At 41.0% G+C, this 22091-nt stretch overlaps 1 protein-coding gene across 1 annotated transcript in view; it reads right to left on the reverse strand.

Annotated features, from left to right (window-relative positions):
• Positions 1 to 471: 471 nt before the first annotated feature.
• The window catches only part of LOC131709433 (macrophage mannose receptor 1-like), a 43424-nt gene continuing 21804 nt past the window's right edge, over positions 472 to 22091 (reverse strand). Inside the window, exons 8-12 of the mRNA XM_059011970.1 lie at positions 8152 to 8193; positions 8029 to 8070; positions 7903 to 7944; positions 1439 to 1527; positions 472 to 1240 (exon numbers count right to left, since the gene is read on the reverse strand). Coding sequence (XP_058867953.1) covers positions 1106 to 1240; positions 1439 to 1527; positions 7903 to 7944; positions 8029 to 8070; positions 8152 to 8193 — 350 coding nt within the window. The 3' untranslated portion in view covers positions 472 to 1105. The remainder of the gene's footprint in view (positions 1241 to 1438; positions 1528 to 7902; positions 7945 to 8028; positions 8071 to 8151; positions 8194 to 22091) is intronic.

Consider the following 22091-nt stretch of genomic DNA (forward strand, 5'->3'; position numbering starts at 1 on the left):
AAAGTGAACAGCAAATAGATTAATTTAGGAGTGTAGACAACAAACAGCTGATATAGATCCATTCAACCAGCACCCAGTCTCCTGAACCACACTGTATAGAAAGGCATCCCTCGCTATAGAGCAGTCTCTGTTCAGCCCCTGTGCTGCCCATCACCCAGTCTCCTGAACCACACTGTATAGAAAGGGATCCCTCGCTATAGAGCAGCCTTGTCAGAGGACTGCAGTCTCTGTGAAAATGGTAATAAAAAAGATACTAAAGATTGAGATTAAAACTTTATTGAAATAAATCAGAAAAAATACATTCAGAAATACAGAATATTAGAGTATCATTATCATGCACATCCCTTCATACAATACAATGACATGAATCACATATTTTCTTTGGTACAGCTCGTGTGATTTCTATGTGTTTGCATGAGATGAATGTGTTTCATGAATGCATGGATTTGGGCCCCCTCCCTTGCTCCCCTGCTCCCCTGCTCCCCATACACTATAATGGGAAAGTATTTTCCAGTGACCCTGTTATTTTTATGTTTTTACAGTAATGTAAATTAAATATCATCAGTAAAAATAAGACATTTCCATTGAAATCATAAGTTGTTGTTTTTAATGTACTGCAGCATCAAGACCTTCCAGGTGATTGTATAATTATACAGGAGCTTGCTCCCTTCCTCCCTCAGTAAATGTGTTTGTGGTGCCCTCTATGGGATTTAATAGTACACTGCAAGTTGTACATTCATTCTGTAAATCCATGCTCTGCCATGCCATGGTGAAGAGGCCTGTTACTCTGTTAGCACTCTGAATATATTCTTTACAAGGTGAAAGAAACTTGCACCAGCAACTAATGTAACCTCTATTAGAATCATTTACTACATTAAAACACACACACACCTCACCTTAATATAAATATGTGCTGCACCAGTAAATAATTTAACTTATATTTAAATGATCATTAAATTAAAAAAACACCCCCATCACCTTAATATAAACCAGTGCTGCACCAGTAGATAATGTCAGATTAATATAAACCAGTAGATAATGTCAGATTACTATAAACCAGTGCTGCTCTGAAAAGCCCCCGCTTGTCATTGTGGGTGCTGGTATCTCACGGCTTGAAGTACTTCTCCATCTCCTCCTCCTCCTCCTCCTCTTCCTCCTTGTGGAATATCTCCCCGTCTTGTTTTCTCCAGCGCAGATTAACACCGTCCATTGGAATGTTCTTGGAGAGGTGCTCCCGAATCTGAAACAGCAGCACAAGAAACACAGTGTTATCAAGGAGCACCACATCTCTCTGTGTATCTATCAGGGAAACAAGAGGACACTAGAAGGAACTAAAAGGGAAGCAAAGTCAACGTGAGATTAGCTCATCAGTGTCACACAAAGTCCAGTACACAGGAAGCAGTGTCAGTTTGGATTTCTGAAAGGGAATGTCACCTACCTGCTCTAAAATGGCTTCGCTCACTTTGGGGTCCTCAAGATTCATTCCTTTGGGTACGTTTAGTTTGATCCTTGCTGTTGCCATCTTATCTGTGCAGACAAACAGAAGAGTTCACACAGCCATTAAATAAACTTCATGTCAAACAATAAGACCCCACGTAGTGTGTAATGTGCAGCACAGAAGAGTTCACACAGCCATTAAATAAACCCCATGTAAAACAATGAGACCCCACGTAGTCTGTAATGTGCAGCACAGAACGGGAGCAGCGTTCCCTCAAAGCTTTTTAGATTCTGAGAAATTTGCCGTTTTCACTGAGAAAGGGTCCATTATCAGTGAGAAACCTTCTGCCACGCATTAACCCATTGAATGTATTCATTTTTTTGCACAAATTTGAAACAATATTCCAACACAAGTATCTCAAATTTTGCAATTTGCTATAGATTTAAACAAGACATTTATTGTGGATCTGCCTCTGATTCTGAATCATCCGCTGATTATAAATATAAAATGCATATAGAATTTTTATGTAGTGTATATTTACCTTTCTGAAGCCTGTCTGAGATCCTATCATAACTGCAGCCCTGTCAGTTGTTCTCATAGATATAGACAGCATGCTTAACTGGAGGCTGCATGGATTTGCTTTATCCTACCGTATCAAACACGGGCGTCTGCTCTGCCTTCAATTGGAACTATCTTTAGGGATACTGATTTTCCATTCTTGGGAATAGCAAATAATTTTTTTCCCCACAATTTTTATCAATGTATGAATAACTAAAATGATTTCCATTACACGAGAGTAGATGTTAAAACTTCATGCTGATTTGAACTCGGCTCTCGCCAAGATAAGCACCAACTAAGACGTAGCTTTACAGTAAACTAATGTGATCCATATGTGTCTCCATCCATTTATGTTTCCTTCCATATGATGATGTAGATATCCTTCTGTCTGGTGTTAATGGCTGAAGTGTAATGCTGGCTCCAGGGATCAGCTTATTTTGCCTCCCTGGCGCATCAGCACACACAACGGCTGCGATGCTGGCTCCGGGGATCAACCACAGTGCGGCCTCCCCAGCGCATCAGCATGAAAACCATCTGGATTGAGCTAAGTAGGGTACATCTCTGGGGTTTTCATTTGAACAAATATAATGTAAAATAAGTAAATTAATTCATATTACCACAATTATTTTACTAAGCCAAGAGTTATTTTAACAAGACTCTTGTTTCTGTAATAGTAAGTGAAGTACCTGAAGTCACTTCAAAAGAAACAAGGACCAGGGTTCACAAATGGAGATTAGATAAAGGGGCATTCAAAACAGAAACTAGGAGGCACTTTTTAACACAGAGAATTGTGAGGGTCTGGAACCAACTCCCCAGGAATGTTGTTGACGCTGACACCCTGTGATCCTTCAAGAAGCTGCTTGATGAGATTCTGGGATCAATAAGCTACTAACAACCAAACGAGCAAGATGGTCCGAATGGCCTCCTCTCGTTTATAAACTTTCTTATGTTCTTATAATGTTGATAGACATCATGGCTAAGAATTCTATTCGAGTTCAGTTCAGAAACCACATGTCCAGCACAGCTGTGAGAATCATGTTTACACTCTTCCACTGTCACTGTAGTTCTGTCTACAAATGAAGGTGTTTTGAAAAGACCTGTTTATCTTATTGCTGGCAGAACAATAACAATCCAAAATATTAAACCGTTTAGTAACAGTGCAGCAATGTCACGTGAGAGTAATTGTCACGGGGTGACGAGTTTAAGTGTTATATGGGCCCTTTATTATTTATTTGTGTTTGCACGTTTTATTTGGTTTATATTTATTGTGTGTATTTTTTGATATGTATTTATTTGTTTGTGTTGCACGAGATTGTTTGTTTTGTTGATGTACACTCTCTCTCTGCCAACCCAGACTGACAGTTATGGCAGAACCTTGATGACAGGGAATGTAATGTAGCGGTAATTGGGCGAGGCACTGGTTTAAACTACTACTACTACTACTACTACTACTACTACTAATAATAATAATAATAATAATAATAATAATAATACAGAAACAGAGGACGCAGCCAAGAGCAGAGGCAGGAACCAGGATAGAAAGAAGCTGTGGCGGATCGGGTGAATTGGATGCAGTGGCTGAGCGAGTGGAACGAGTATTTATGAGAAGAGCTGACTGGAGGATTCGGCTGGTGTGGTGAAGCGGCGGATTTGAGAGGAAGGCGAGAAAGTACAACAGGAAGGGCGTGTCGACTAGCCCTTCTGCAGAGTTAAGTGCCTCTCAGATTTTCAACCTTTGTTTTGGTGTTTTGCACCATAGAGGAACGCTGAAAACAGAAACCACTGTGAATTAGTATTTTAGATACCCACTGCATCTGGTTTTAGTGTGCTGTGTACTTACTCCCATACACAATTTTATACTCAATATACCCAATTTGGTTCCGCCTCTGCGGTAGTCGTAATATATGTATTGATTTGCTGCTGTAGTCGTAATATGTGTATTGAATCGCTGCTGTAGATAATATTAATTATTGATTGGCTGCTAGTAGTTACCTATTTTGGTCTGAATGATTTAGTTCTGCATAAATATACTACCACAATTCTACTGTTACCGTCCTGAACTTAGTTTTTCACTTTTTTTTTAAACAGTACTTGCCTGGGTTTTTATTCTTTTAAGACAGATTGGCTGCGTGTTTTTGTTTTATTTGTTAGTTTATTGTGAGTTTGCACAGAGAAGATCCTTTGGCTTCTGACGTGACCGGCAGCTACTCTAGTGGATTGGAACCACTGGTTTGCAGAACCACGCAACAAACCGACTCTCTATTTCTAATAAATGGTCCTTGCCTTGTGACTGACGTTTCGTCATTTGGACTGTGTGGTCTTACTGTGTATTGTGTCTAATTATTGTATTAACCCTGTTGTGTTTTGTGTGTGTATTTGATTTAGTTTGTTTTATTCAGTGTCTTTTCATTACTTTGCTGTTTTTTATATTAATCGTTTGTTGTTTTCTTTTGTTATTAGTGGGTTTAATAATTGGTGTATCTAACAAAATAAAACTGCTGTCCACTAATTACAGTTTTTTTGGTGTGCTGTCCATTACTGGGTGTTGGTTAGCCGGTGGTGTGGCTCCCCTCCAGAATATAATTGAACCTGTGTTTCTCTCTTTAGTCTGAATTGTTTAGATACTCAAATATATTTCTGGGGTACAAATCCCCAGTGGCGTAGTCGGAACTTGTATAATAGCATGCCCTGCAACATAATCCTATCTGTACAGTACTGCACAGCTTCAGTTTAGCGTTTTACTGATATTACAATAGCCAGGATAAATATGAAACACTGATAAAGGCGTGTTGAGTGACTCGTTGCTCTAAACTGGTTCACTGCTGTTTATCACCCGATTGTAATTTAAATAGCGCCCCTTTTAATGTAAACGCAGAATTAATCCTCCCAGTTGTTTCTTTGCTAATTCTGCATTTTTGTTATTTGCAAGATTTAACAAGAGGCGTGTCTCCAGACAGAATGTCTTTATGAAACAAATGGTGTGTAGTGTAGTGACCACATCCTTTACACAGTAAAGCAATCACTTTCCTTTAAGGAACATATAGCTAGAAAAATAGCTTTGAGCTTGTTTCTTCATTGTCAGAAAATCTAATTTAATTTAAAAAAATGCCTTGGTTTAATATTGCTAATTACAGCTTTATTAAAACACAGGTAGCATAGCAAGAAATAAAGTAAACAATAATTAAACACTTTGAACGCAGTGTCTTAGATCTCAGTTTTCAGTATAGTGAACGCAGTGTCTTAGACCTCAGTTTTCAGTATAGTGAATGCAGTGTCTTAGACCTCAGTTTTCAGCATAGTGAATGCAGTGTCTTAGACCTCAGTTTTCAGCATAGTGAATGCAGTGTCTTAGACCTCAGTTTTCAGTATAGTGAATGCAGTGTCTTAGACCTCAGTTTTCAGCATAGTGAATGCAGTGTCTTAGACCTCAGTTTTCAGCATAGTGAATGCAGTGTCTTAGACCTCAGTTTTCAGTATATTGAACGCAGTGTCTTATACCTCAGTTTTCAGTATAGTGAATGCAGTGTCTTAGACCTCAGTTTTCAGTATAGTGAATGCAGTGTCTTAGATCTCAGTTTTCAGCATAGTGAATGCAGTGTCTTAGATCTCAGTTTTCAGCATAGTGAATGCAGTGTCTTAGACCTCAGTTTTCAGTATAGTGAATGCAGTGTCTTAGACCTCAGTTTTCAGTATAGTGAATGCAGTGTCTTAGACCTCAGTTTTCAGTATAGTGAATGCAGTGCCTTAGACCTCAGTTTTCAGCATAGTGAATGCAGTGCCTTAGATCTCAGTTTTCAGCATAGTGAACGCAGTGTCTTATACCTCAGTTTTCAGTATAGTGAATGCAGTGTCTTAGACCTCAGTTTTCAGTATAGTGAATGCAGTGTCTTAGACCTCAGTTTTCAGTATAGTGAATGCAGTGTCTTAGACCTCAGTTTTCAGTATAGTGAATGCAGTGTCTTAGATCTCAGTTTTCAGCATAGTGAACGCAGTGTCTTATACCTCAGTTTTCAGCATAGTGAATGCAGTGTCTTAGACCTCAGTTTTCAGTATAGTGAATGCAGTGTCTTATACCTCAGTTTTCAGTATAGTGAATGCAGTGTCTTAGACCTCAGTTTTCAGTATAGTGAATGCAGTGTCTTAGATCTCAGTTTTCAGCATAGTGAACGCAGTGTCTTATACCTCAGTTTTCAGTATAGTGAATGCAGTGTCTTAGACCTCAGTTTTCAGCATAGTGAATGCAGTGTCTTAGACCTCAGTTTTCAGCATAGTGAATGCAGTGTCTTAGATCTCAGTTTTCAGCATAGTGAATGCAGTGTCTTAGACCTCAGTTTTCAGCATAGTGAATGCAGTGTCTTAGACCTCAGTTTTCAGCATAGTGAATGCAGTGTCTTAGACCTCAGTTTTCAGCATAGTGAATGCAGTGTCTTAGACCTCAGTTTTCAGCATAGTGAATGCAGTGTCTTAGACCTCAGTTTTCAGTATAGTGAATGCAGTGTCTTAGACCTCAGTTTTCAGTATAGTGAATGCAGTGTCTTAGATCTCAGTTTTCAGTATAGTGAATGCAGTGTCTTAGATCTCAGTTTTCAGTATAGTGAATGTAGTGTCTTAGATCTCAGTTTTCAGCATAGTGAATGCAGTGTCTTAGACCTCAGTTTTCAGTATAGTGAATGCATGCTTTGTCATTGTTGCCGTCTTGTTTGCTTTTTTGTTCTCTCTACATGTTTATGACTGGCAATATGATCTTTTAATGGTATTGACTCATACATGATCAACGGCAGCACAACTTGAACAATAGTGTCCCACCATCCTCATAGAGATAATCAGATTTTGTTAGTTTGTGCAGCTGTCATGTTGAGTTTCAGCAGAGACACGTGAATGAAGTCACCTAAACTCAACTTGCAAAAAAATGCATATGTATGTCGTCTTCAATTACTATACACTTAAATGTGTATTTTCGACTCTAAATTAATATTTTGATTACATTTTTACCAGTTTCTAAATGCTTGATATGATATTTCTCATATCAAAGTATGAGTATTGTGGTTTTTATTTATGTTGACTATTTATACTTCTAAATAATGCAGTAAGATTATGCTTCAAAAACGTTTTCCATTATACGACGAGTTAAAAACTGCGATGTTCCTAAACAGCACCGAGCAGCCCTCTCCATAGAGGCAGAATCTCCAGACGCCTGCTTCACCCGCCCTGAACTACTGGATTCACTGGAGCCCCAGCGAGCTCTGTATTAATGTGACGCGCATTTTAACAGAGAAATCAGAGAATCACCTGCAAGACACACGCAAATATGCTTATGTTAATGCTTTGCACGAATGCTCTCAAAATGAGATGTTGGAGTCTCGAGTGAGGTTGATATGTGATAACTTGTAAAAATTAGTAAACTGAGTGGAAGGTTGTTGCCAGTTACTGTGTAAAATGTGCGCATTTTAACCTTAGAGGAAACGCTGAACTTGAGTACCTAGTGCTGGTACACAAGAACACAAGAAGCAGACCTGTAGAGGTAGATTTTCAAGGATGAACTCTTGTGTTTAGATGTTCAGATGAGTGGCTAATGTTAGGGAAGTTTTCAACAGTACAGTATAAACAGTGTTAACTGTAGACACTGCAGCATAGCCTACTGATGAGAAAATCATCTGAGTGCAGGGTGCCATTGTCAGGCAATACTTTTTGCTAAAATAAAGACTAAGATTATGTGTCCTGGACAATATAATGTAACTCTATACATTAGGATTCCAAACCGAAAGACAACCTTCTGCTCTCCTAGTGTTGTTGCTGAATAGTTGCACACACTCTCCCACAACTCATATAGCTCTAGTGGATCACATGACACATGAGGGGGGCTGTCAATCACACTGAACAATCTGCCATCTTCAAACTGCACTTACCTTGAGAGAGCGGAGCGGAAGGGGGCCTTGAGGATTCTGCTTCTGTAAAAAGAAAAAAGAAAGTTATAACAATGCCAGATTCCTGCTGTGGGTTGTGAATCACACTGAAGTGTTTAATCTGCATACCTTGAGAGACTGGAGTGGAAGGGGGGCTCGAGGATTCTCCTTCTGTAAAAAAAAAAGAACGTTTATAACAAAGCCAGATTCCTGCTGTGGTTCTGAATCCACTGAAGTGATTACACTGCATACCTTGATAGACCGGAGTGGAAGGGGGGCTTGTGGGGTCTGAATCTGTAAAGAAAACACACAACAACAAGATTTAGTGTTTGTATTTTTCAAATGCATTTAAATGAAACTGTGTCTATGCTGCTGTCTCCACCTGGGCAATGCTGAAAATGACATTCTTTACTGTTTTCAAATAAATAAAATAAATGGACCATAAGAATGTAGAACAAGATTTAGGGGTAGATGTATTAAAGTGTTGTGCCTGTCGCAATAATCGCAAACCAGTTTCAAACGAGTCAGAAGTCCAGGGTGAAATGTACTAAACAAGCACAATGCTGTTAGCGACTTTTTAGGGAATGCTTTCCGGCAGCAGTTTTTCTTTAGATGAATATGTAATTATGGGTGTTCCTGCATAAATTCACATAAAGGGGCGGAGCTAGTGCAAATGAGGGTTCCATATAATAAGATGTACTAAAGCTGTTGACAATTGCGACAATTACAGTTGCATCAATTTAAGAACTTTTGAAAGCATGTTTTAAACAGTCGCAATTGTTGCTGGCATTTCCCAGTCTGCTTTTTCTCGTGCGTTGCTAGTTGTGCTCAATGCATTTTTGTAGTGAACACCCAAGTACCTCATTTTAATTAAAGACGGTGTACTTACAAGCCTTGGGAGCAATAGACTGCACACATGTGCCACTAACCCCTCCAGCTCATTCTGAGCATCTGTATAGGACCGTGATCTATTGTGTGTTAATTGTATTGGCTAGGCAATGTTAAAAAATAGTAATTTTTTTTTTTTTAAATCGCTAAAATCATTTAGTTTCAATTTAAAATAATCTTTTATTCACATTGTACACCAATGTATGCAATGCAGCAGCATGATGTATTTTGTGTTACCGGTAGGCTAAAGTAAAAAGAAAGTGTGCTATGTGGTGTTCATTTGATTTTACTGATGTACTGTATACTGTATAGGCCTACTGTACAGATTTCTATGTTTACATAATGTAATGTGTAGCATACCCAGAACACATTAGTGTTATTTCAGCACAATGATTTACATTTAAAATGCATAAAGCTCTATAAATGTATGTGTGAAGATCCACATCCCCAGTCTTCAAAAGAACTTTCTGCTGTTTTAAAAGTTCAAAGCCTGGTTGATGTCTGGAGGAATTTATATTAAAGCAGTACACTTGGGTTAAAAGTAATATGTGAGCACGGGGTTGCACAGAATTAATTCACGTGCTGGGATTCAAGTGAATAATTAATTAGTAATTGAATCCCAGCACAACAGTATATATAGATGCACGTTTCTTTCAGTCGGGGTTGGGTGTTCGAGAGTGGAGAACGGGTGAGAGAGAAGGAGAACGTAAAAGTAGTAAAGTGAAATCTAGAAGTGTTTGTACTCGCCGTGTTTGTTTGTCTCTCCGTGCACCGTTTGTTAAGTGTTTAGTACGTTTTGTTTGTCTATTTATTTTGGCTACAAGTGCCGTGTCCTGTTTTGTGTTTAAAACCTTTTATTTTCTGTCTGTTAATTATTAAATGCTGAGCGCGATCACACGCTCAGCCTCACCAAAACCCCAAGTCTCTGTTGTTTATTTCCTGCATCTGGTCTGACGCCACCCACTCCGGCCGTCTTTGTGACACGTGGTGTCCTGCGTGGGATCTACAGCGCCTCCAGGACTCAGGCCAGAGCAGGAACCGCATTTTTGGATTAAAAAAAAAAAAAAAAAAAAAAAAAAAAATGGCAGAAGACGCCATCAAAGTGCGGGACTGGATGCTGGAAAATGCTGGGCTGGAGGCCCAGTCTATACCAGTAGTCGTCCGGTTCCTGCGGTTTATGGATAGGGAACGATGGGAGGCTTACGAGAGGGAACAGACCGTAAGCACCTGGGAGGAAGGTGTGGGGTTGGTCCTCAGCTACCTGGAGGCAATTATAAGTGGAACAGCAGCCCAGGTAGCAGGTCCACCAGCAGAGGAAGAATGCCTGCTGTCCCCGTCTCCACCAGCAGAGGAAAAATGCCTGCTGGTTTTGCGTCCACAGCCCGAGCGGGAGGAGCCAGAGCGTCCACAGCCCGAGCGGGAGGAGCCAGAGCGTCCACAGCCCGAGCGGGAGGAGCCAGAGCATCCACAGCCCAAGCGGGAGGAGCCTGAGCGTCCACAGCCCAAGCGGGAGGAGCCTGAGCGTCCACAGCCCGAGCGGGAGGAGCCAGAGCGTCCACAGCCCGAGCGGGAGGAGCCAGAGCATCCACAGCCCAAGCGGGAGGAGCCTGAGCGTCCACAGCCCAAGCTGGAGGAGCCCGAGCGTCCACAGCCCAAGCGGGAGGAGCCCGAACGTCCTACGCCTGAGTGGGAGGAGCCCGAACGTCCTACGCTTGAGTGGGGGGAGCCCGAACGTCCACAGCCCAAGAGGGGGGAGTCGGTGCGTCCACAGCCCAAAAGGGAGGAGTCGGTGCGTCCACAGCCCGAAGAGAGGGAAGTCGGGGCTTCCACAGCCCCAGGACCCAAGCTGCCAGCAGAGGGAGAATGCCTGCTGGTTCCACCTCCACCAGCAGAGGGAGAATGCCTGCTGGTTTCCCCGTCAAAGGCGGAGCCGCACCAGTTCCCTGCAAGAGAGGCAGAGCAGCACCAGTCCCCTGGAAAAGGAGGAGACTACACGCTGCTCCCACCTCCATCGGCAGGAGACTACACGCTGCTCCCACCTTCACCGGCAGGAGCAGAGCAGCCGGAGCTGCCTCTGCCTCCGCCACCTACACCGGCAGGAGCAGAGCAGCCGGAGCTGCCTCTGCCTCCGCCACCTCCACCGGCAGGAACAGAGCAGCAGGAGCTGCCTCTGCCTCCGCCACCTCCACCGGAAGGAGCAGAGCAGCAGGAGCTGCCTTTGCCTTCACCACCACCACCGCCAGGAGCAGAGGAGCAGGAGCTGCCTCCGCCACTGCCAGAAGCAGAACAGCAGGAGCTGTCTCTGCTTTCCGTACCTCCACCACAGGGAGTACGGTGGCCGGAGCCCCAGAAAGGGGAGCTGTCGGCCACGAAGAAGGGGGAGGAGGTCTGGAGACCACCAACCCCAGCAGCAGTTTCGCTGCCGGAGATCGTGGGGGAGGTCCGGAGACCTGCTCCCACTGCAGCAGTTTCGCTGCCGGAGATCGTGGGGGAGGTCCGGAGACCTGCTCCCACTGCAGCTTCTTCGCTGCTGGCAGTACTGTGGTCGGAGCCCCACCAAGGGGAGCTACCGGCTACGAAGGAAGGGGGAGAGGTCAGGAGACCAGCATCCCCCGCAGCAATTTCGCTGCAAGCATGGACCAGCAGGCTGTCAGCCGTGCCACTACCGGCAGGGGTGCTGACAGCATTGCCAGCCATGGGCCCACTGAAGCCTCCCTTCCCAGCCTGAGACTTTGTCCTGGACTGCTGGATTTTTAAGGGGGGAGGTGGCCGTTGAGGCCATGTGTGCTGCGCACAAGGGGGGGTATATGTGGCAATGCGCCCCGCCCCTGTGTGCATTTGTGTGTTATGTGTTGTGTGTTGCGTGCGTGTGTAAATGTTGGTGTATAGATTGGTACACGGGATATAAACGGGTCTGTGTTTCACGTGTATTTAAAAAATGTAGATTTGTATTTAGGCACGAGGAGGGCACAAATCACTTCACGTGCTGGTTAAAAGTAATATGTGAGCACGGGGTTGCACAGAATTAATTCACTTGCTGGGATTCAAGTGAATAATTAATTAGTAATTGAATCCCAGCACAACAGTATATATAGATGCACGTTTCTTTCAGTCGGGGTTGGGTGTTCGAGAGTGGAGAACGGGTGAGAGAGAAGGAGAACGTAAAAGTAGTAAAGTGAAATCTAGAAGTGTTTGTACTCACCGTGTTTGTTTGTCTCTCCGTGCACCGTTTGTTAAGTGTTTAGTACGTTTTGTTTGTCTATTTATTTTGGCTACAAGTGCCGTGTCCTGTTTTGTGTTTAAAACCTTTTATTTTCTGTTCTGTCTGTTAATTATTAAATGCTGAGCGCGATCACACGCTCAGACTCACCAAAACCCCAAGTCTCTGTTGTTTATTTCCTGCATCTGGTCTGACGCCACCCACTCCGGCCGTCTTTGTGACAAAGACAAACAGTTTTTAGATTTTTAACAGCATTTTGGGTCTCCGGGAGGCAGCAGAGTATGAGATATAGTAGTATACGACAATGGTGAGACATTGGAAAAAAACAAATAAAAAATTCTTTCACCAATATACTTTAAATACAACCAGGGTTTTGAACCAGACAGTTGAAGAGCTTGATAGAGATATTGAGAATAGAATAAAAAATTACTCTCAATAGTGATGAAAACATATTCCGGTCTCAGAGAGAAAAAATAAACTCTGAGCAGCCAGCTGGAGGAAAGAGTGAAGGGTTCCCTCATCTGTTCTCGTTTCACACAGCTAAAGGACATGGACACACCCACCAAATTATTTTTCAATCTAGAGAAGAAGGTGGAGAGTAAGCAGTTGTTTTGTGTGCATCTGTAAGAAGAAATGAACAGAGCAGCTGTGTATTTCTACACCCAGCTGTTTAGTGCTGAGATGAGGAGCAAACCGCTCTACTGCACCAGAACCTGCCCAGCTTGTCTCAAGAAGAACCCCTAGAAGCCATTTTGACACTGCAGGAGTTGACGGAGGCAGTCACTCAGCTGTCACCAGGGAAAGCCCCTGGGATTGATGGCCTTCAGGCAGAGTTTTATAAAAAGCTCTGGCCAGTGATTGGAGACCTTTTCCGGGTTTTGCAAGAGTGTGTTAGAGAAGGAGAGCTGCCTTTGAGTGGTCGTCAGGCTGTGATTACACTGTTGCCAAATTCCTAATCTACATTAATGTGCTATTCCTAATCTACATTAATGATTTAGATTCTAGTATAGTAAGGAAACTTGTTAAATTATTTGCAGACGACACAAAAATAGGAGGAGTGGCAAACACTGTTGCAGCAACAAAGGTCATTCAAAATGATCTAGACAGCATTCAGAACTGGGCAGACACATGGCAAATTACATTTAATAGAGAAAAGTGTAAAGTATTGCATACATGCAATAAAAATGTGCATTATAAATATCATATGGGAGATACTGAAATGGAAGAAGATAACTATAAAAAAAGACCTAGGAGTTTATGTTGACTCAGAAATGTCTTCATCTAGACAATGAGGGGAAGCTACAAAAAAGACCAACAAGATGCTCGGATATATTGTGAGAAGTGTTGAATTTAAATCCAGGTTAGTAATGTTAAAACTTTACAATGCATTAGTAAGACCTCACCTAGAATATTGTGTTCAGTTCTGGGCACCTTGTTTCAAAAATGATATTGCTGCTCTAGAAAGAATGCAAAGAAAAGCAACCAGAATTATCCCGGGTTTAAAAGGCATGTTGTGTGCAGACGGGCTAAAAGAATTGAATCTATTCAGTCTTGAACAAAGAAGACTATGTGGCGATCTGATTCAAACATTCAAAATCCTAAAAGGTATAGACAATGTCCACCCAGGGGACTTTTTTGACCTGAAAAAAGAAACAAGGACCAGGGGTCACAAATGGAGATTAGATAAAGGGGCATTCAGAACAGAAAATAGGAGGCACTTTTTTTACACAGAGAATTGTGAGGGTCTGGAAACAACTCCCCAGTGATGTTGTTGAAGCCGACACAGGTAAGACCACTATTAAATGTATTTATCTTAATGCTAGAAGTCTCAGAAACAAAATGTTAGAACTTGAAGCTACTGCACTAACAAGTAACTACGACGTGATAGGTGTTACAGAAACTTGGTTGTCTGAGAGTGATGGAGACGAATATAATATTAGTGGGTACACACTGTATAGGAAAGACAGGCAGGACAGAAGAGGCGGAGGGGTAGCGCTATACATAAGAAATAGCCTTGAAGCCCAGGTGTTAAATCAGGACAAAGAAAACAATGCAGAATCAATATGGGTCAGAATAATGGACACAAATACAAAGGGCATAATAATAGGAGCATGCTATAGACCGCCAAATTCAGACGCTGAGCAAAATAATCTGTTATACAATGACATTCGAAATGCGTGTAGAAAAGGAGAAGCCATACTAATGGGGGATTTCAACTTCCCCTGTATAAAATGGGAAAACCCAATGGGGGGCACGACGGACGAAATTGAAATGGTGGAAATGACAAATGACTGATTCCTAACGCAATTTGTCAAGGCACCGACTAGAGGGGAGGCATGCCTTGACTTAGTCTTTTCAAATAATGAAGACAGAATAACTAAAACAGAGGTCAGAGAGCCATTGGCAAACTCAGACCACAACATGGTCTCATTTGAAATATTTTTTAAAACCCCAAAAGTAATGACTAAAGCTAAGGTTTACAATTTTAGAAAAGCAAACTACAAAGGTATGAAACAGAGACTAACAGAAGTAGATTGGAGTAAAATAGAGAAAACATCCAAAGAAAAAGGGTGGCTGTTTTTTAAAAATGTAGTACTAGAGGCACAAAACAATTACATCCCAAAAGTAGACAAATCTAAATCTAAAACAAAATGGCCAAAATGGTTTAATAGATCAATTAAAAAAAATATTCAGCGAAAAAAGGCACTTTACAGAGCGTTGAAAAGGGAAAAACAAAGCACACAGAAAGAGTACTTGGAACTGCAAACACAAGTCAAAAAGGAAGTTAGAAAGGCCAAGAGAGAGATAGAAATCAATATTGCTAAGGGGGCTAAAACCAATTCCAAAATGTTTTTCCAATATTATAACAGCAAGAGAACATTCAAAGAGGAGGTTAAATGTCTAAGAGACACAAATGGCAAAATCATAGATGAAGAAAAAAAAATAGCAAATATATTAAATGATTACTTTTCACAGGTTTTTACAAAGGAGGACACGGACAACATGCCCCACATGTCGACCTGTTCCTATCCAGTTTTAAATAACTTTAGCATAACAGAGGCAGAAGTGTTAAAGGGACTAGGAGCTCTTAAAATAAACAAATCCCCTGGGCTGGATGAGATCCTCCCAATAGTACTCAAAGAAATGAAAGAAGTTATTTACAAACCGCTAACCAAGATCATGCAACAGTCTCTTGACACAGGGGTTGTACCAACAGACTGGAAAATAGCAAATGTAATACCAATCCACAAAAAGGGAGACAAAACCAAACCAGGTAACTACAGACCAATAAGCCTGACTTCTATTATATGTAAACTTATGGAAACTATAATAAGATCCAAAATGGAAAATTACTTATATGGTAACAATATCCTGGGAGACAGCCAGCATGGTTTTAGGAAAGGGAGATCATGTCTAACTAACCTGCTTGACTTTTTTGAGGATGCAACATTGAAAATGGATAACTGCAAAGCATATGACATGGTTTATTTAGATTTCCAGAAAGCTTTTGACAAAGTCCTGCATAAAAGATTAATTCTCAAACTGAACGCAGTAGGGATTCAAGGAAATGCATGCACATGGATTAGGGAGTGGTTAACAGGTAGAAAACAGAAAGTACTGATTAGAGGAGAAACCTCAAAATGGAGTGAGGTAACCAGTGGTGTACCACAGGGATCAGTATTAGGTCCTCTGCTATTCCTAATCTACATTAATGATTTAGACTCTGATATAGTAAGCAAACTCGTTAAATTTGCAGACGACACAAAAATAGGAGGAGTGGCAGACACTGTTGAAGCAGCAAAGGTCATTCAAAATGATCTAGACAGCATTCAAAATTGGACAGACACATGGCAAATTAAATTTAATAGAGAAAAGTGTAAAGTATTGCACGGAGGCAATAAAAATGTGCATTATAAATATCATATGGGAGATACTGAAATTGAAGAAGGAATCTATGAAAAAGACCTAGGAGTTTATGTTGACTCAGAAATGTCTTCATCTAGACAATGTGGGGAAGCTATAAAAAAAGGCCAACAAGATGCTTGGGTATATTGTGAAAAGTGTTGAATTTAAATCAAGGGAAGTAATGTTAAAACTTTACAATGCATTAGTAAGACCTCACCTAGAATATTGTGTTCGGTTCTGGTCACCTCGTTACAAAAAGGATATTGCTGCTCTAGAAAGAGTGCAAAGAAGAGCAACCAGAATTATCCCAGGTTTAAAAGGCTAAAAGAATTGAATCTATTCAGTCTTGAACAAAGAAGACTACGCGGCGATCTGATTCAAACATTCAAAATCCTAAAAGGTATAGACAATGTCAACCCGGGGGACTTCTTTGACTTGAAAAAAGAAAAAAGGACCAGGGGTCATAAATGGAGATTAGATAAAGGGGCATTTAGAACAGAAACTAGGAGGCACTTTTTTACACAGAGAATTGTGAGGGTCTGGAACCAACTCCCCTGTAATGTTGTTGAAGCTGACACCCTGGGATCCTTCAAGAAGCTGCTTGATGAGATTCTGGGATCAATAAGCTACTAACAACCAAACGAGCAAGATGGGCTGAATGGCCTCCTCTCGTTTGTAAACTTTCTTATGTTCTTCTTATGTTCTTATGTTCTAATGGGATCCTTCAAGAAGCTGCTTGATGAGATTCTGGGATCAATAAGCTACTAACAACCAATCGAGCGAGATGGGCTGAATGGCCTCCTCTTGTTGGTAAACTTTCTTATGTTCTTCTTATGTTCTTAAAAGGAGATCTAAAAAACTGAAGAATTGGCGCCCCGTCTCACTCTTGTGTTCGGATTATAAAATATTTTCAAAAGCCTTGGCCAAAAGACTGAGGGAATGTATTCACACCGTGTTTCATAAAGACCAGTCATATTGCATTCTTGGAAGGACAATATTTGATAATAGGATCTTGTTAAAACATTACAATCATATGTCTTTGGGCCTAATTTCATGTCCCTGTTATATAATAACGTTTAGTGTTTTAAAAACCTCGGGGAAGGATTGCACAGTTTTGAGAGATTGCAACAGCTTCCTGCACCCTCTCATGAAAAAAGGAGCTGTACACACTCTGTGTTAAAGTGTGTCATGTGACTGCGCTAAAAACACTGCCTGACTTCAGGTGGAGAGCTCATGTAGACTGTGCAGACAACACTGTTCCGGCCTGGAGGTCCTTGTATAAACCGCCTTTGCCTAATCACTCAGGCATCATCACCACTGGGCGCCATGTCCACCGTATTGACCCTGCGGTTAGTAAAGACTGTGTTTTGAGTAGAGAGGAATAAACAGTGTTTCACCTTTACTGGCTGTACAAGGCTGGACTCCTTGGTTAATGTTTTTACCAAGTTGCTGAATTCTTTAAATGTGATTTTTTTTACTAAAGAATTATTCATTTTTAACTTTCCTTACAGTGACAAGACACAATTTAAAAACTGCTTTAATTAATATTATATTTGGCCAAGGAAAACTGGCAATCTGAAAAACCAGGAAAAACAAGCTGCAGGGATCCAGAATTTATTATGCTGCATTCATGTTGAAATTGTTGTTGAAAACAAGAATTAAAATTGACTTTGCTTATTTTTCTTTAGTCCATGTGTAACAGGGGAGATCTGTGTTGACTGTCTGATGTACAGTGCCTTGCGAAAGTATTCGGCCCCCTTGAACTTTGCGACCTTTTGCCACATTTCAGGCTTCAAACATAAAGATATGAAACTGTAATTGTTTGTGAAGAATCAACAACAAGTGGGACACAATCATGAAGTGGAACGAAATTTATTGGATATTTCAAACTTTTTTAACAAATAAAAAACTGAAAAATTGGGCGTGCAAAATTATTCAGCCCCTTTACTTTCAGTGCAGCAAACTCTCTCCAGAAGTTCAGTGAGGATCTCTGAATGATCCAATGTTGACCTAAATGACTAATGATGATAAATAGAATCCACCTGTGTGTAATCAAGTCTCTGTATAAATGCACCTGCACTGTGATAGTCTCAGAGGTCCGTTTAAAGCGCAGAGAGCATCATGAAGAACAAGGAACACACCAGGCAGGTCCGAGATACTGTTGTGGAGAAGTTTAAAGCCGGATTTGGATACAAAAAGATTTCCCAAGCTTTAAACATCCCAAGGAGCACTGTGCAAGCGATAATATTGAAATGGAAGGAGTATCAGACCACTGCAAATCTACCAAGACCTGGCCGTCCCTCTAAACTTTCAGCTCATACAAGGAGAAGACTGATCAGAGATGCAGCCAAGAGGCCCATGATCACTCTGGATGAACTGCAGAGATCTACAGCTGAGGTGGGAGACTCTGTCCATAGGACAACAATCAGTCGTATACTGCACAAATCTGGCCTTTATGGAAGAGTGGCAAGAAGAAAGCCATTTCTTAAAGATATCCATAAAAAGTGTTGTTTACAGTTTGCCACAAGCCACCTGGGAGACACACCAAACATGTGGAAGAAGGTGCTCTGGTCAGATGAAACCAAAATCGAACTTTTTGGCAACAATGCAAAACTTTATGTTTGGCGTAAAAGCAACACAGCTCATCACCCTGAACACACCATCCCCACTGTCAAACATGGTGGTGGCAGCATCATGGTTTGGGCCTGCTTTTCTTCAGCAGGGACAGGGAAGATGGTTAAAATTGATGGGAAGATGGATGGAGCCAAATACAGGACCATTCTGGAAGAAAGATGGAGTCTGCAAAAGACCTGAGACTGGGACGGAGATTTGTCTTCCAACAAGACAATGATCCAAAACATAAAGCAAAATCTACAATGGAATGGTTCACAAATAAACATATCCAGGTGTTAGAATGGCCAAGTCAAAGTCCAGACCTGAATCCAATCGAGAATCTGTGGAAAGAACTGAAAACTGCTGTTCACAAATGCTCTCCATCCAACCTCACTGAGCTCGAGCTGTTTTGCAAGGAGGAATGGGCAAAAATTTCAGTCTCTCGATGTGCAAAACTGATAGAGACATACTCCAAGCGACTTACAGCTGTAATCGCAGCAAAAGGTGGCGCTACAAAGTATTAACTTAAGGGGGCTGAATAATTTTGCACGCCCAATTTTTCAGTTTTTTATTTGTTAAAAAAGTTTGAAATATCCAGTAAATTTCGTTCCACTTCATGATTGTGTCCCACTTGTTGTTGATTCTTCACAAAAAATTACAGTTTCATATCTTTATGTTTGAAGCCTAAAATGTGGCAAAAGGTCGCAAAGTTCAAGGGGGCCGAATACTTTCGCAAGGCACTGTATGTATGGTGCTGCAGGAAGAGGGCAGCAGCCTCGTAAGATCTGCCTGTCAGTCATGGCGATGACACGAAGAGGTGGGGAAGAGGGTGTGTTGGCTTTCCCTCTCTCTGAGTGGCTGAGAGGCGGGCCTTGGGGGATTGCTGGACCTATAAAATAACGTTCTGTTGTTCCCTCAGATCTGCCCCTCCAGACCAACAATTGTCTAGCGGAAGCACTGCTCTAAGAGACTGTGAACGGACGGAGAAAGAAAACAAAAGAAAAACAAAGGGAAGAATATAAAAAAGAGCGAGGGGAACCCTTGGGCAGACCCCCAACAGGGTATAAGAATAGGTGGAGGGAACGATAGAGGTATAGGACGGAGACCCGGGCCATACGGCTAGCGACGGTCCGGGAAATGCTGCGGAGTGCAGCAACTTTATTTTGTAGTTTTGATTAGAAGTGTATTATTTTCTCTTTTTCTTTGTACCTTCTGTTTTTGATTATTATTTATTTATGCACCTGCAAGTGTCTATATGGCCATTCTTAGTTACCATTGCTGGTATCTGGGAACGACAGACCATTAGTAACAAATAATAATAAACAATAATTAACACCGAGTGGTGTTTAGCACGACAAATTTCTGAATTCCTCACCCTTCCACACCATGATCTGCAGAGTTTTCAGCAGTGTTGGTGTATGAATGAGGGATTGTGTGTGCTGGGGGAGGACGGAGAGCTACAGTTTTTTTGTGTGAAATTAATGTGTGTATTTGCATATACAGTCACCTCCAAAATTATTTGCACCCTTGATAGAGATGAACAAAAAAGACTGTATAAAATAAATACCAGTACTGAGCTATATTGTAATTTTTCAACATATGGAATATATTTGACTTTATTAATGAGTCAATGGAATCAACCAAAATTAAACATTTCTCAAATTATAAATTTATTTCCAAAAAAATGAAGTGTCACAATTATTGGCACCCTTGTTTTCAGTACTTTGTGCACCCTCCCCTTGCAAGGATAACGGCACTGAGTCTTTTTCTATAATGTTAAATGAGATTGGAGAACACATTGGGAGGGATCTTCGACCATTCCTCCATACAGAATCTTTCCAGATCCTTGATATCCTTCGGTCTGCTTATGGACTGCCCTCTTCAATTGAAACCACAGGTTTTCAATGGAGTTCAAGTCCGGAGGCTGAGATGGCCATTGCAAAATATTGATTTTGTGGTCAATTAACCATTTCTTTGTGGATTTGGATGTGTGCTTGGGGTCATTGTCTTGCTGGAAGATCCACTTGCAGCCAAGTTTCAGCCTCCTGGCAGAAGCAACCAGGTTTTTGACTAAAATGTCCTGGTACTGGGTAGAGTTCATGATGCCGTTGACCTTAACAAGGGCCCCGGGACCAGTGAAAGCAAAACAGACCGATAACATCAAAGATCCACCACCATATTTTACGGTATTATTATTATTTATTTCTTAGCTGACGCCCTTATCCAGGGTGACTTACAATTGTTACAATTATATCACATTATTTTTACATACAATTACCCATTTATACAGCTGGGTTTTTACTGGAGCAATCTAGGTAAAGTACCTTGTTCAAGGGTACAACAGCAGTGTCCTCCACCGGGGATTGAACCCATGACCCTCCGGTCAAGAATCCAGAGCCCTAACCACTACTCCACACTGCTGCCAGTAGGTATGAGGTTCTTTTCTGCAAATGCATCCTTCTTTCGACGCCAAACCCACCCCTGGTGTGCGTGGCCAAAGAGCTCTATTTTCATCTCATCTGACCATAGCACCCGGTTCCAATCGAAGTGCCAATGCCGTTTAGCAAACTCCAGGTGCTTACAGTAAAGGCTTTTTTCTGGCAACCCTTCCAAATAGCCTATTGGCATGGAGGTGGTGTCTGATTGGAGATTTGGAGACTTGGTGATCCCAAGATGCAACCAAGTTCTGTAATTCTCCAGCTGTGGCCCTTGGATTTCCCTTTGCCTCCCGAACCATCTGCCTCACTGTGCGTGGGGGTAAGATACACTTGCGTCCTCTACCAGGCAAGTTTACCACTGTTCCAGTGGTTTTGAACTTAATTATTGCCCTAATAGTCGTAAGTGGTATATTTAGTTTTTTAGCTATTGTTAGCTATTATACCCATTGACTGATTTATGAAGGTCAACAACCATTTGTTTCTTTTCATTTGTGAGTTCTTTTCCTTTCCCCATGGTGATGGATGACAAATGGATTTCATATTCGTGTTACCTCATTTTTATACCCCAGTGAAACAAGAAGCCATGGAAGGCCACAATACAGTTCCTTCTTCCTGAGATGAACTTAAACTTAATTTTGTTTGATTTTATTTATAAGAAACTTTAGGGGTGCCAATAATTCTGACACCTATCTTTTTGAGAACATTTTTTATTACTTGTTAATAAAAAAAACTCTGAGCAATTGTATTAGAATAAAAAATATGGTTTTCCCATATATTTGAGCATAAAATATAGCTCATTACCTTGGTGTTGTTTATTTTATACAACCTTTTTTTGCTCATCTTTATCAAGGGTGCCAATAATTTTGGAGATGACTAATATATATATATATATATATATATATATATATATATATATATATATATATATATATATATATATATATATACAGTACTTTGCAAATGTTTTAGGCAGGTGTGAAAAAATGCTGTAAAGTAACAATGCTTTAAAAAATAGACATGTTAATAGATTATAATTATCAATTAACTAAATGCAAAGTGAGTGAACAGAAGAAAAATTTAAATCAAATCCATGTTTGGTGTGACCACCCTTTGCCTTCAAAGCAGCA

The sequence above is a fragment of the Acipenser ruthenus genome, chromosome 43 (genome assembly GCF_902713425.1).
Source record: "Acipenser ruthenus chromosome 43, fAciRut3.2 maternal haplotype, whole genome shotgun sequence".
In the NCBI taxonomy this organism is placed as follows: Eukaryota; Metazoa; Chordata; class Actinopteri; order Acipenseriformes; family Acipenseridae; genus Acipenser; species Acipenser ruthenus.